This window comes from Poecilia latipinna, unplaced genomic scaffold (assembly GCF_001443285.1).
Source record: "Poecilia latipinna isolate Pla-1442-1.1 unplaced genomic scaffold, P_latipinna-1.0 Scaffold50, whole genome shotgun sequence".
Taxonomy (NCBI): Eukaryota; Metazoa; Chordata; class Actinopteri; order Cyprinodontiformes; family Poeciliidae; genus Poecilia; species Poecilia latipinna.
In genome coordinates, this window is record NW_015112666.1 from 95,251 (window position 1) to 107,120 (window position 11,870).

At 36.5% G+C, this 11,870-nt stretch overlaps 1 protein-coding gene across 1 annotated transcript in view; it reads right to left on the bottom strand.

The window, feature by feature from the left end:
• Positions 1–4,008: 4,008 nt before the first annotated feature.
• The window catches only part of tbxas1 (thromboxane A synthase 1 (platelet)), a 15,587-nt gene continuing 7,725 nt past the window's right edge, over positions 4,009–11,870 (bottom strand). Inside the window, exons 2-14 of the mRNA XM_015050909.1 lie at positions 11,434–11,564; positions 11,066–11,159; positions 10,731–10,783; positions 10,146–10,242; positions 9,898–10,014; positions 8,910–8,998; positions 8,680–8,828; positions 8,467–8,597; positions 7,939–8,271; positions 6,870–6,958; positions 6,622–6,759; positions 5,944–6,106; positions 4,009–5,135 (exon numbers count right to left, since the gene is read on the bottom strand). Of these exons, the coding sequence (XP_014906395.1) occupies positions 4,995–5,135; positions 5,944–6,106; positions 6,622–6,759; positions 6,870–6,958; positions 7,939–8,271; positions 8,467–8,597; positions 8,680–8,828; positions 8,910–8,998; positions 9,898–10,014; positions 10,146–10,242; positions 10,731–10,783; positions 11,066–11,159; positions 11,434–11,534 (1,695 nt within the window). The 5' untranslated portion in view covers positions 11,535–11,564 and the 3' untranslated portion in view covers positions 4,009–4,994. The remainder of the gene's footprint in view (positions 5,136–5,943; positions 6,107–6,621; positions 6,760–6,869; positions 6,959–7,938; positions 8,272–8,466; positions 8,598–8,679; positions 8,829–8,909; positions 8,999–9,897; positions 10,015–10,145; positions 10,243–10,730; positions 10,784–11,065; positions 11,160–11,433; positions 11,565–11,870) is intronic.

Consider the following 11,870-nt stretch of genomic DNA (forward strand, 5'->3'; position numbering starts at 1 on the left):
CGAGCAGTAATTTTACATCCATGGAAACTCAAATGTAATATTTAAAACTTCAATACATAAAATCAGTTATTTAACAATATGAGTGACTCCACTTAAAGATGACCATCAGCTTCTTAATTGTGAGTCAAGGAGTCAAGGCTATATTAGCTGCTAGTATAAACTCCACGGCTACTTAGCTTGTTTGTGTCTGTCCTAGGTAAATGCAAATGTATTTCTGGTTCACATTTGTTGCCAACCTGTGGGATGCTAGGTGCATTCTGTGTGGAAAATCTTCCAACTGCAGCAGTTAAGGCTGTAGAGAGACTGTAAGAAGCACTAAGCGCTGCTCTGGCTAACACTAAGATAACAGCAACATTTGTACAAAACTGATACAAACTGAAGTTGAAGGTTTACTGGATTTTAAACATGGTGGCAAAGCATCAGTCTGACCTAATGAAGAATTGTTTTTCAACAAAGTTGTTACTATGGAGGGAAATCCAGCTGAGATTTGATGAGAAATGGGGAAGAAGATGAAAAAGAACAATAATTAATGTCTTCAACTGAAGTAAGAAAGTTTTCCATACTTATATAGATGTATATGTGCCATTTTCTTTTGTACATTTGTGTCAGTTCTTACATTTTATTTGTAAAAATCTTAAATTTGAGTTGGTTAAACCTGCAGAAACCCTGAATTGAGAACATTTTGGGTTGTTTACATGGATGGACGCCAGCTGCAGACAGTGGACGGCCTCCATCAAACCAGCATTTCACTTGGTAACAGTAACATCAAACATGAAATTCATAAAAAAATGAATTTTTTAAGGTGATTAGCATGAACAGCGCAGCATTAGAGTCATTTTTTAAAAACTTTTTTTTCTGTTTTAGGGTCTTAAACTTCCAATCAGATTATGAACAGCCTGTTTCAGTTTAATGTATGTTTGCAATAAAATGCTTACTCTGATTTTTTTTTTCTTTTTCCATTTTGAAGCTCTACTTAGAAACTTAAGATCCAACAGTACAAAATTTAAATTCTTGCCATTTTTCAACTGGTCTTAAAAAATTGATCAGGAATATATTTCTACTGTAGCATTAATCGTAAAATTGGGGACTTTATCCCCAGAGAAGCCATCTGGCAGTCAGCCTGCATACAGAAAAGGTTGCAGGCTACCTGAGGGCATGCAGACATATAACTCCAACAATCAAAGGAAAAAAAATCACGTTTCACTTCAACAGGACCAGAAAATCCTCTATAGTATCATAAAAATAGCACCTGAGAAAGTAATTCCTCGTCTTCAGTAGTAAATAATATCCTAACAAGGTTCATATTGTACTTTATGATTTTTTTTTATCTCTTATGGTGTCAGTATAGTATTCATACAAACCTCCCAGGGAGAATTATGCCTCTGTAGTAATCAATAGAGAGTTTACTATGACATGAAAGTACAGACGGCGTGCAGCTCTGGTGTCTTTCTGAGCTTTGCTCTGACAGACGAGTTCTCTGCAGGATGATGTCAGGGTGCAGAAAAACATGCCATTTATCACACACATGAAGAAAAAACAAACATTCTGGTTTAATTTTAGATGGGGTTGTGTGGAGTAGCAATAGATAGTCAGTAGCTGCATTTCCATTTCAAATGTGTACAAAAACTTTTTTGATATTCTGCGAATGCTGAAAAAAGGATTTTGCTATGCAATTACGGTGTTCCATTAAATAAGAAATGTAATTAAAATCACGCTTCAATAAGTTTGTTCACATGATAAGTCATTAAAAAACAACACACCATTATCCTCCTATCACTTCCTTTCGTCTTCTTTGTCTTTTCTGCCAGTTGTAAGACTCAGATGTTGATCGCATGACTTGTGTGATGCGAAAAACGCGTTTCCATGCACTAATTAAGATACAGCCGAAAATCCATCTCATCCTAGCGCAAAACATTTTTAGTGAAAAACAAGAGTTTTTGAGTAAACTTGGTGTGTTCCCATTAAGCAAATTTATTTTTGTAATTTCAATTTGTACAATTTTAAGGTCAGCGGAAACGCAGAGGTGTTAGAGCGACAAACTTATGCAGCGTTTTTGGGAAATTACAGAATTTACAGAAGAATGACAAACTCAACTTCTGATGAAATGTGCAACACTGTGAAACCTGGTGCTAAATTATAATAAAATGTGGCATGACTGTCCAGACTGCAGGTGATTTAAAAAGCAGATTTAATTCAGTGTATGAAAGTGACACAAATTACAATTTTTGGCAGGAGAAAAGATCGGAATTGATCCGTTCAGGCTGTTGCTGAAAAATCAGATGTGTGTCAATCACAGCTTGAGACGTCTTCCTGTTACTACAGGTAAGCAGATGACTGCTCAACTCTTCTCCACACAACCCAAAAACCCACCTCTCTCTGATGCAGACAGACACAAAGCAAGTTGAGCTTTCTCCTTGTTTTTGGAAAATAATACCAGAGTCAGCAAATTTACATCTAATAGATGATATTGACCTTTGAAGAAAGTAAAAAGGAAGTGAGAATTTTAATCAAGAGAGAGGAGAGTGGACTGCAGAGGAAAATACAAGATATCAATAAAAGCAGACAAAGCATCTTAATCAGAGAGACAAAGCAGCAATCAATCATGGGGGAGTTGATGCAGCCGAGAGGCCCTGACCTGAGCTGCACTGCAGAAGGAGCAGCTCCGCTCCTCCGAGACGCTCCTCCTTCGCTTTTATCCCCTCTTCCTCTCATCCCTTCCTGCACTGGATAACCCTCTTTCCATTTTGATTACTGTCTGTGGCTCCATCTCTCTGCCCTTCCCTCTCTCTCCTTTCTTCCTATATTTCTGTCTGCCACCCACCATCTGTCATCCGTTGTCTTCCTCCACCTCCCCCCCCGACTCATTTTCACTCCCTCAATCCAATTCGAGGAGTTTTATTGGCATCATAAGATGAATTTTACCGTCTCTTTCTGGAACATTTGTCTTCCCATTACTAATGCTCCACTTTTAATGCTTCTTGCAGAACTTGTGTGCTGCTTTCTGCCCAGGCTGTACTGGTCCTGGTCAGCCTGCAGCCACTCTGATGCTGGCTAACACATCGATACTGAGGTCAAGAACATGTATCTTTTATCAGCTGGCTCATAAAACAGGCAGTGTGAATCAAAATGTGAGTCTTCCCACCGCGGAGGGAACCAGAGGAGAAACAGGGCGGCTTGTAAAAAGTTGCCTTACATTTTGGAGTCGGACTTGGTGGGACGTTAATGCTCGCAGTGACACCATGTGGAGAAAACCAGGCAGCAGATCCAAGCTGCCATGGCAGAGAAATATCTAAAAGATTGAAAAACAGCAGGAGTACATTTCCTCCAAAACAAATAAGATAAAAAAACAACTCAGAAAGTTTCAAGAAAAAACTTTAAGTTTGAAAAGTTTCAAGAAAAAAACTCAGAAATTTTGAGATTAAGCTAAATTTTCTTGAAAAAAAACAAAAAACTTTTGGAGTTGTAAAGTCAATTTTTTTGGCCTCTTTTTTTCTATCTGGCTCCAGCGCAATCGCAGGTGAAAAATTAGCTTTAAATCTTTATTTACAAGGCCTTTCAAAAGTATTCATACCCCTTGAATATCAACTTTACGACCAGAAACATTTTGATTAATTGGTTATTGATTTCTGTAGCGCTCAACAACCAGCTGAGGTGATCAAAGTACTCTCCCATACAAATCACAGAAAAAGAAAAATCAGAAATAGAAATAAGGAACAATGTCATGGTATTAAAAGCCTGTCTGCTTAGTGTTTCTGGTAGACTCGGTTCAATCGAGAACCAAAATTGCAAAATGTGTTACATTTTCAGCTGCTGTGATTCTGTGATAATCTGTCGCCATCTGGTGGTAAAGTCTACAATAAGTTCACAAATAGAAACAATTTTTGCAGAGAAAGCAAGAAATATGCTCATGATGAGCATGCTCAGTAAACTCTGAATTAATGTTTTACTTTAATAAGAGTAAAAATAAATTGAGGACAAGTACAGATATGACAGAAATAACCAAACAGCATCAGATAAATCATCTTTTTATTTATAAAGTGATGCAAGTGCTTTCCAGTGCATCTTGTTTACCAAGAACATTTTAATGAATCAAAAGTAAATCACTCCTATTGTGCAAATGTTTTCCTGTTTTCCTTTTAAGATGATAAACTTCACAGAGAGGTTTTCTTGTTTTCTTGTGTTTTTTATGTGAAAAACACAAGAAAAGTAGGTTCAAAATACATCTTGCATCAAGGAAAGCTTGCAGGTCATCAGTAACTCATCATAATTGTTTGCTAGCAGAACTTTGAAGGTGAGCAGTACAACATTTGGAAAAAAAGACATCATGTTCAAATGTAAATTCTTGAATTTTGAAAGAATGTTTCCTTAACTGTTTTCATAATACATTTAAAACCATATTTTTTTTAATCTGATACGAATTCTGATCAACAGAAAAAGGAATATGTAAATGTATAATATACATATTTTTAAATCACTGTATGTATTTTCCAACAACAAAATGACCTAAAATTAAATGCATCAGTTGCACATTTTGCAATAAAATAAAATAAAGTGCTAAAAAATAACATAAAAAATAATTTTCATATATTTGCTGATGTTCCTAAAGGTTAAGATCTGAGCTGCTAATTTGGCTGAGAATTTGTTGTCTGTGACTCAGCAGGTTTCATCGTCTTCTTCCTGTTCAGAACCAAGAAGCTTTGAAACCATTGATCTTTATAAAGGCACCTTAAAAAGGACTCCACTTATTATTTATTATTTATTTTAGATTTAAAATAATTCCTGCAGAGCTAGAATTAATTCTAAAGCAGAATCTATCAATTGTGGATCCATCAGAGCGTTGGTTAGAAGTGAAGGGCCCAGGTTCATTTCACATAAATGAGCATAAACATTCATAGTTTTATAAACTTGACTATTGAATTTAAAGTTTTATAAACTACTGACACTATTGTAAATTTAATAGGTAAAGTGTGAGTCTGTTATAATTTGTCACATTTCTACCGTGCAGAAGGGTCGCAGCTGAGCTTCTCATCATCTGACGGAGAGGCTTTTTGTGCTTCTCTGCCTCTGTGAGTTATTTTCACATAAATGCCATCTTTGGGTCCCAGAGTGCTGGAGGATTTCAGGTCAAGAGGAACCTGAAACACAAAAGTGGAAGCAAGAAAATTATTAACTGGGAATTGTTTTCATCAATTTAGAATGTTTATTTAAATTTCATTCAATCACAAAGAAGTTTTAAATACAGTAATCTGACACCATTCTTACTGTCAGGTCAGCCAAATGAATCTCGTTTAGAGCCACAAATGTCACACAACTTTTTGAAAAAAAGATAAATGCAGTCATTTAAAAAAGGACAACAATTTTATTTATATTTTTAGAATTTAAAATAAAGAAACATAAAAAAACGAGGATTTTTTTTCTGTAGGACAGAATATGGCGTATGTAATGGCTACATCTGTCACAAAAAGCAATAAATCAATTAATTGCATGATAAATAAAAGCTCAATAATTTCCATTTGCGTTATTTTTTTCTCTTTCTACCAAAATTGGCCTTCATTTGTCTCTAATAGCCCATTTTTGAGAGCAGTTTTGTTTGGAGAGAGCTCATAATTCATTTTATTTATTATTTCTGTTTTACTTATTTTGCATATTTAAAATGTGTTAAATGTTCATTAGAATTTAAAATTTATTGATTAGCATTCTGTTACTTGAAAATGCTCTCAAAACAACAATATCATTCTTTACTGTAATAACTTGTGGGACAATTTATTGCCTATTGCCTATCGTGACAGGCCGACTAATGACAAGAAAAACAGATCTAAAAGCAGGTTACTAGCACTTTCACTGTCATTTCTTGTGGAAATTCAATGCAAATGTCATAGGAATATAATTTTAAAACATTATCAGGTTCTGTTTACATTTTTAGCCAAATGTTTTCCCACCCACCTTGGTCTCGGAGCAGGTCTCGATGTTGAACCTGTGGAACAAATGGGCCAAAGCTATCCGGATCTCCAGCTGGGCCAGCCTCATCCCCACACAGTTCCGCGGCCCGGCGCCGAACGGCAGGTAGACAAACGGGTGACGACTCTCCTTCGCTTCCGGTGTAAACCTGGACATGGGGCATACTCTTTACACTAACTGTACTAATTACAGTAAATCTTTGAAAAGCAGAAGTGGAGCCTTCTGCACAACCAATAAGAATGCAGCAAGTGGTTTCTGGATGGAAAGTTAACAACAAACACTTGTGTCTTTCAGCAGCCAAACGGCTCTTTTTCCATACACCAATAAACATGTTTTATTGGTCTCTTGGGCAGCCGAGACCCAAACGGAATTTCAAAAATGTGAAATATGAATTTGAACTAATCCTGTTCAAACCTTAGACGGGTTTCTCTTGACAAGACTCAGAACAGAGCATCGAGAGTTGAGATAATAAATCAAATGAAAAAAGAAGAAATCTAATCAAACTTTATTTGTGTCGCATGTTTCAGCAACAAGGCAGCTCAAAGTGCTTTACATCATAAAAAACAAAAATCAACTGATACATGACATTTTTCCAAGTGGCGTCATTTACACATCAAAATGTTGGTCAGTCTTGCTAGTGAATACCAGTAATCCCTGAAGTACCTTTCGGGGATGAAGCGGTCCGGCTCGGTCCAGTGATCCGGGTCGTAGTGCAGGAATCCTACTGGGATCTCCAGAGTCGCTCCTTTGGGGAGAACCTGGCCGTTTACCACACAGTCATGGTCGATTTCTCGAGCAAACCTTGATGAGAAAAATAAATCTTTTAGATTTTATGAATCTGAATCATTTTGCCTTTTTTAAATAAACAACGTAAAGCCTGTAAACATCCTGGAACATCAACGACGGTTCACCTGAAGCCAGGCGGGTAGAGCCGCAGAGCTTCACACACCACCATGTCCAGGTACTTCAGCTCCTGGACGTTTGAGTAATCCGGAGAATCCTAGAAAACAGATTCATTTAAACCAGAGCAGAAGGAGGAAGATCTGATTGATCTGATCGGATCAACATCATCACACACAAACTAAGGTTTTTGTGTTGATATTATCACATCGGATTTACGTGATGTCACTGCAGGCAGAGCTGCCATCTTGTTTTACAGCTTCCATTTGTTTGGACTTTTAATGTTATTGCCAGGCTGTGATGTTTTTTTAAGTTACTAGAATAAAGTTGTTAAATTCAGAGAATGAAATTGTAATTTTATAAAAAGTCCTACACAAACAATAAAGAATGTTGAGCATCTTCTGAAGTTATACTTCACAGACTGAGATGGTCGTCCCAAATCTTGATAAGTCTGAACTGCAAAAACAAAATATTACCAAGTAATTTGCTTTAGATTTTAGTGCAAATATTTTAGTAAACTTGGAATAAATCAAAACTAATTTACAACTAGCTCTTCAGCAAGATGTCGAAGCTTATTTTAAGTAAATAATTCCTTAATATTGATGAAAAATTACCAGTGGAGCTGTTTCACTTATAACATTGGAAAAATGTCTTGTTAAAAGTGGAATAATCTGCCAACAGGAACTTATGGAATTATTTACTTAAAACAAACTCCCATATCTTACTGAAGAGATGTTTGTAAGGTAGCTTCGTCTCATATTTACAGAATTTGGACAGAAATATTTGTTTTTGCAGTGCAGAAGCTTTTTTCTCTTTAAAATTGCTTTTTCCTTCATTTTAAGACATTTTCCTGGTAAAATGATGTGTTTATTCTGCTAATATTACGGCTATTATCTTGTAATTAAACAAAAACAATTGTAGTCCTAATACTCAGTTGTCCAAGTCACTGAAATAACAGCCACTTCTTGAAAATATTTCCAGTCATTTGTGATTTCTTTTCTAGAAAAGAAATCAAGAAAACTCTGTATTTTATTATTTAGGCCATAATAAAATACAGGCCATTATGTAGGACAGGCTTACATGTCTGGTGAAGAATTTGTCGATCTCGTCCTGAACTCTGCGCTGGCAGTCGGGGTTGATGGCCAGCAGGTAGCAGGTGAAGCCCAGCGTGTTGCTGCTGGTCTCGTATCCCGCCAGGAGGAAGACGAAGGCCTGGCCGACCACCTCGTCCTCCGTCATCATCTTCCTCAGCGGATGCCTGGCGGGCGACTCCTGCTGGTGAGCCGACCCATGTTCCCGATCCGAGCAGGACGCCAGCTCCTCCGAGGGGTTGGCTGTGTCGAAGTGCTCCAAAGAAACGCTCTCTTTGCCGGTTCGAGCGTCCAGCATCAGCTGGAGGAAATCCCGACGCCGCTGCAGGAAAACAGGACTCAATCCTCAGGATATCAGGAATTAATAGTAAAAAATATCTCCTTCTTATTCCCAACAAAAATCCGCACTAATTTATTTCGTCTTCCACAAAAAGAAACTCCTAAGTGTGGCTGATGAAACATGAAAACTCCATGAATATTTCCCAGTCCCTGCTTGTTGCACAGCAAGAAGCCCCACCTGACTGGGAGGCTGCTCTTCTCTCTGCTGTATGATCTTCTGAATGATGTTGATGAAGAAGCCGTTCATCTGGTCTCGCCTTTTGTTTGGGAAGAATCTCGCAATGGGAGCCATGATGTTGGGAAAAGCAACTGGAAAAAAAGGAGAAGATATCTGTCATAAAAATGAGGCTATTATAAATAAATTAAAATGTGATAAAGTTATGAAACATACTGAAAAACAACATGAGAGGCCTGAAGAAAGAGAAGGAGAAGAAGAGCTGAGCGTGGCGGACAAACGGATCATCAGGGTTGTTCTGAGAGTCGACCTGAGTGCCGAACGCCACGCTGGCGATGACATCCATGGTAAAACAGCCAAAACACCTGGCAGCAGGAAAAAACAACAAATTCGTTTTTAAAGAGATAAAATTATTATTAATGCTCAGTTTCATTTGCTCTGTTTACTTGTGGATGTCAAAGGCTTTCCCTGAGTCAGCATGGACCTCCAGGTTCTTCATCAGAGCATCAGCAGCCGTGTTGATGAGCGGAACCATCTGCAGCAGAAAAACAAATTTACCCAGAACCGGATCAGACCAGAACCTGGACCGGAACCAGAAACCACATCCTGGAAAGAGGCTTTTCTGGACCAAACTGTCAATAAATATTTTTAAAAAACTCATGAGAAAGAAACGATGTGATGCACCATCAACCTGAGAAAATTCAGATTTTCTCACATCTGACAGAATATTTTAAAATGTGGTTAATAAAAGCAATTAAAACATAAGAATGTAAATAAAATTAAAATTTACAAAAATTTAGTTAAGGCGCAAATAAATCATAATTTCCATCCAAGCTTATTACAGTTTAGATGAAACTTTTATTGTCACACTTTTCAGATTGCCAAACTAATTTTATTATCAGACAAAGATTGTTTTATTTATTAAGGGATAATGACTAACCCAGTTAAGGAATCACTTAAATTGAACCTGTCTAACAACATGAAGTAGGCCACAGTTCATGGAAACAAAAAAGAAATGTATTTACTCAGATTAAATTTGTTTCAGATTAAAATTAGCTTTTTGATCTGAAACATGCCAGTGTGACAAAAAAGCAAAGTGAGAAGAAAAATCTTTCTTTGTAAAAAAAAAATATATACTGAATTTCATCACATCTTGTCAAATTACAACCACAACTTTAATGTATTTTATTGAGATTTTATGAAAAAGAATGGAATAGAATGTAATACATAAATAGTTTTTTTACAAATTTTAAATTCTGGGATCTGAATACAAGTACAAGCCACACTTTTCAGTTATTTACAAAAAAGGTAAATAAATTACATTCCACATTACAAATATCCATTGTTCATGTGGGTTTATTACTTGACATCCCATAATAAGTGCATTAAAGTTGGTGGCTGCAGTAAGAAAGCATTTAGTCATTATTCTCTCACTTCTTTCATCTTGGCAGCACTGAAGGACGGGGTCAAAATACTGCGGACCCTTTTCCACCGTTCGTTCCTCAGCATGAGCAGGCAGTCCGTCATGGGTTTGGTGGCAAATCGAAATTGCTGAACAGAAAAATAAAATAACAAAAACAGAGGAGTTATAATAAGTTTATTGAATCATTTCACTTATTTTGAAGTCACACAGTAACTGAAAGGTCGACTGAAAGGTCGACTGCAGTGACTGAAGTTCTCACCATTCTGTTAGGGAAGCTGGTGAAATCCCTGACCATCACCGATCTGAGCATGTCGGGGTCGGCCACCACCACCACGGGTCGGCGGCCCAAATAATACCTGGAACACAACAACAACAGATCAACCAAACCTCATGAAAAACTTTAGGTTGGGTTTTTATTCCATGCTCTATGAGCATTCTTAGCAATAACTAAGAAATAAATAATTTCTTAGTTATTACAAGCTAAGAAATTTTGAGACTACTCTCAGATATTTTCTAGAAAAAACATGGAAATTTGTTGGAAAAGTCAAAATCTGCTTAAAAAAAGTTCATAAATTTTGAATGAACGTTTCTGATTTTAAAAAGTAAAAATCGTTAAATCTTTTGACTTTTGGAAATTTTCTGAGTTGCAAAGTGCAAAAAGTTTCAGTTTGGAAACTAAAATTCCCATGTTTCTTTTCTAGAAAATTTCTGAGACTAATCTCAAAAATGTTCAAGCACATTTTTCTGAATGTTTTTCATGCAGAAATGTACTAAAACAGCCCTAATACACCGCTGTAACTAATGTGAGGGAATTACAATAAATAAATATAAACAGATTACTCACCCACACACTCTGCCATGTGTTTTTATAAGTTCAGTGAGAGGTCTGAAAAAGCCCTGGAAGAATGTTTGAACATCAGAAATAAGAAGTCATTAAATGCCAGCCAGAAGAAACATTTTTAATAAAACCCAGTTGCTTAGATGGAAATACAGATTTTATTTCTGGATAGGCGACTCATTCTACAATGTGTTTGCAACAAACCCAGAGCAGAAATAAATTTGTCCTTTATTTATCATATGTCTTGTTGTTATCCCAGCATCCATCAATATTATCACACATATTTCTTAATATTGTGCAACCTTAAAGATATTCTTATTTTTTATAGCAGGTTATGTTACCTCACGGAAATAGAATATGTTGCCAAAGAAAGGCACTGGCTTGGGATGTTTGATTCCACACCGAGCGAGGACTGAGAACGGATAGACCGAATACCTGCACAAGATGAGAGGAAGACGTTTTAACCAAAGCAGAAATGGAAGTACAATAAAAACTTCCAGTATAACATCCTATTTCTATTCAGTTACAATTATTTATACTTGCATTCACGTGAAAGAGAAAATAAATAATCACTACATGCCATTATTAATTAAACTATCAAATCAAAATTAAGTTCACACAAAACATCCAAAATAGAGAGAAAAGGTCTGAGAATTTAAGAAAGGGTGTACTTTCTTTTTACTGTGACGTTGTACTGGAGCTTCCTTACCAGTAAAGGAGACACAGAAAAATGAGGAAGAGTCCGACTGTCACTGTCGTTCTGCTGGCCTCCATGTTGAAGACATTCAGGAGGTCACCAGCAGCCTCCATGGTGGAAAAACTCTATTCTCTACCTGCAGCCTGAAACAAAAAGAAATGAGTTTATTATGTTTAATCTAAAGCTAATCCTATGAGAACAATTTACAAAGTATTTTCATGGATAAATTTCTGATTAAATTCAAACATCCAAATAAATAAATCTCAATAAATTTAGTCAGCTAGAAGAAATGTTCCATGTATTTCTATTAATTACAATGATTATATCTTACAGTTATCATAAAACCAAAGTTTAGTCTCTCATAATTAGATTATTACATCAAACTAGAGGTGTGCCGATAGATCGGTCACCGATCATAATCGGGCGATTTCCGTGAAAAAGTGCATGAT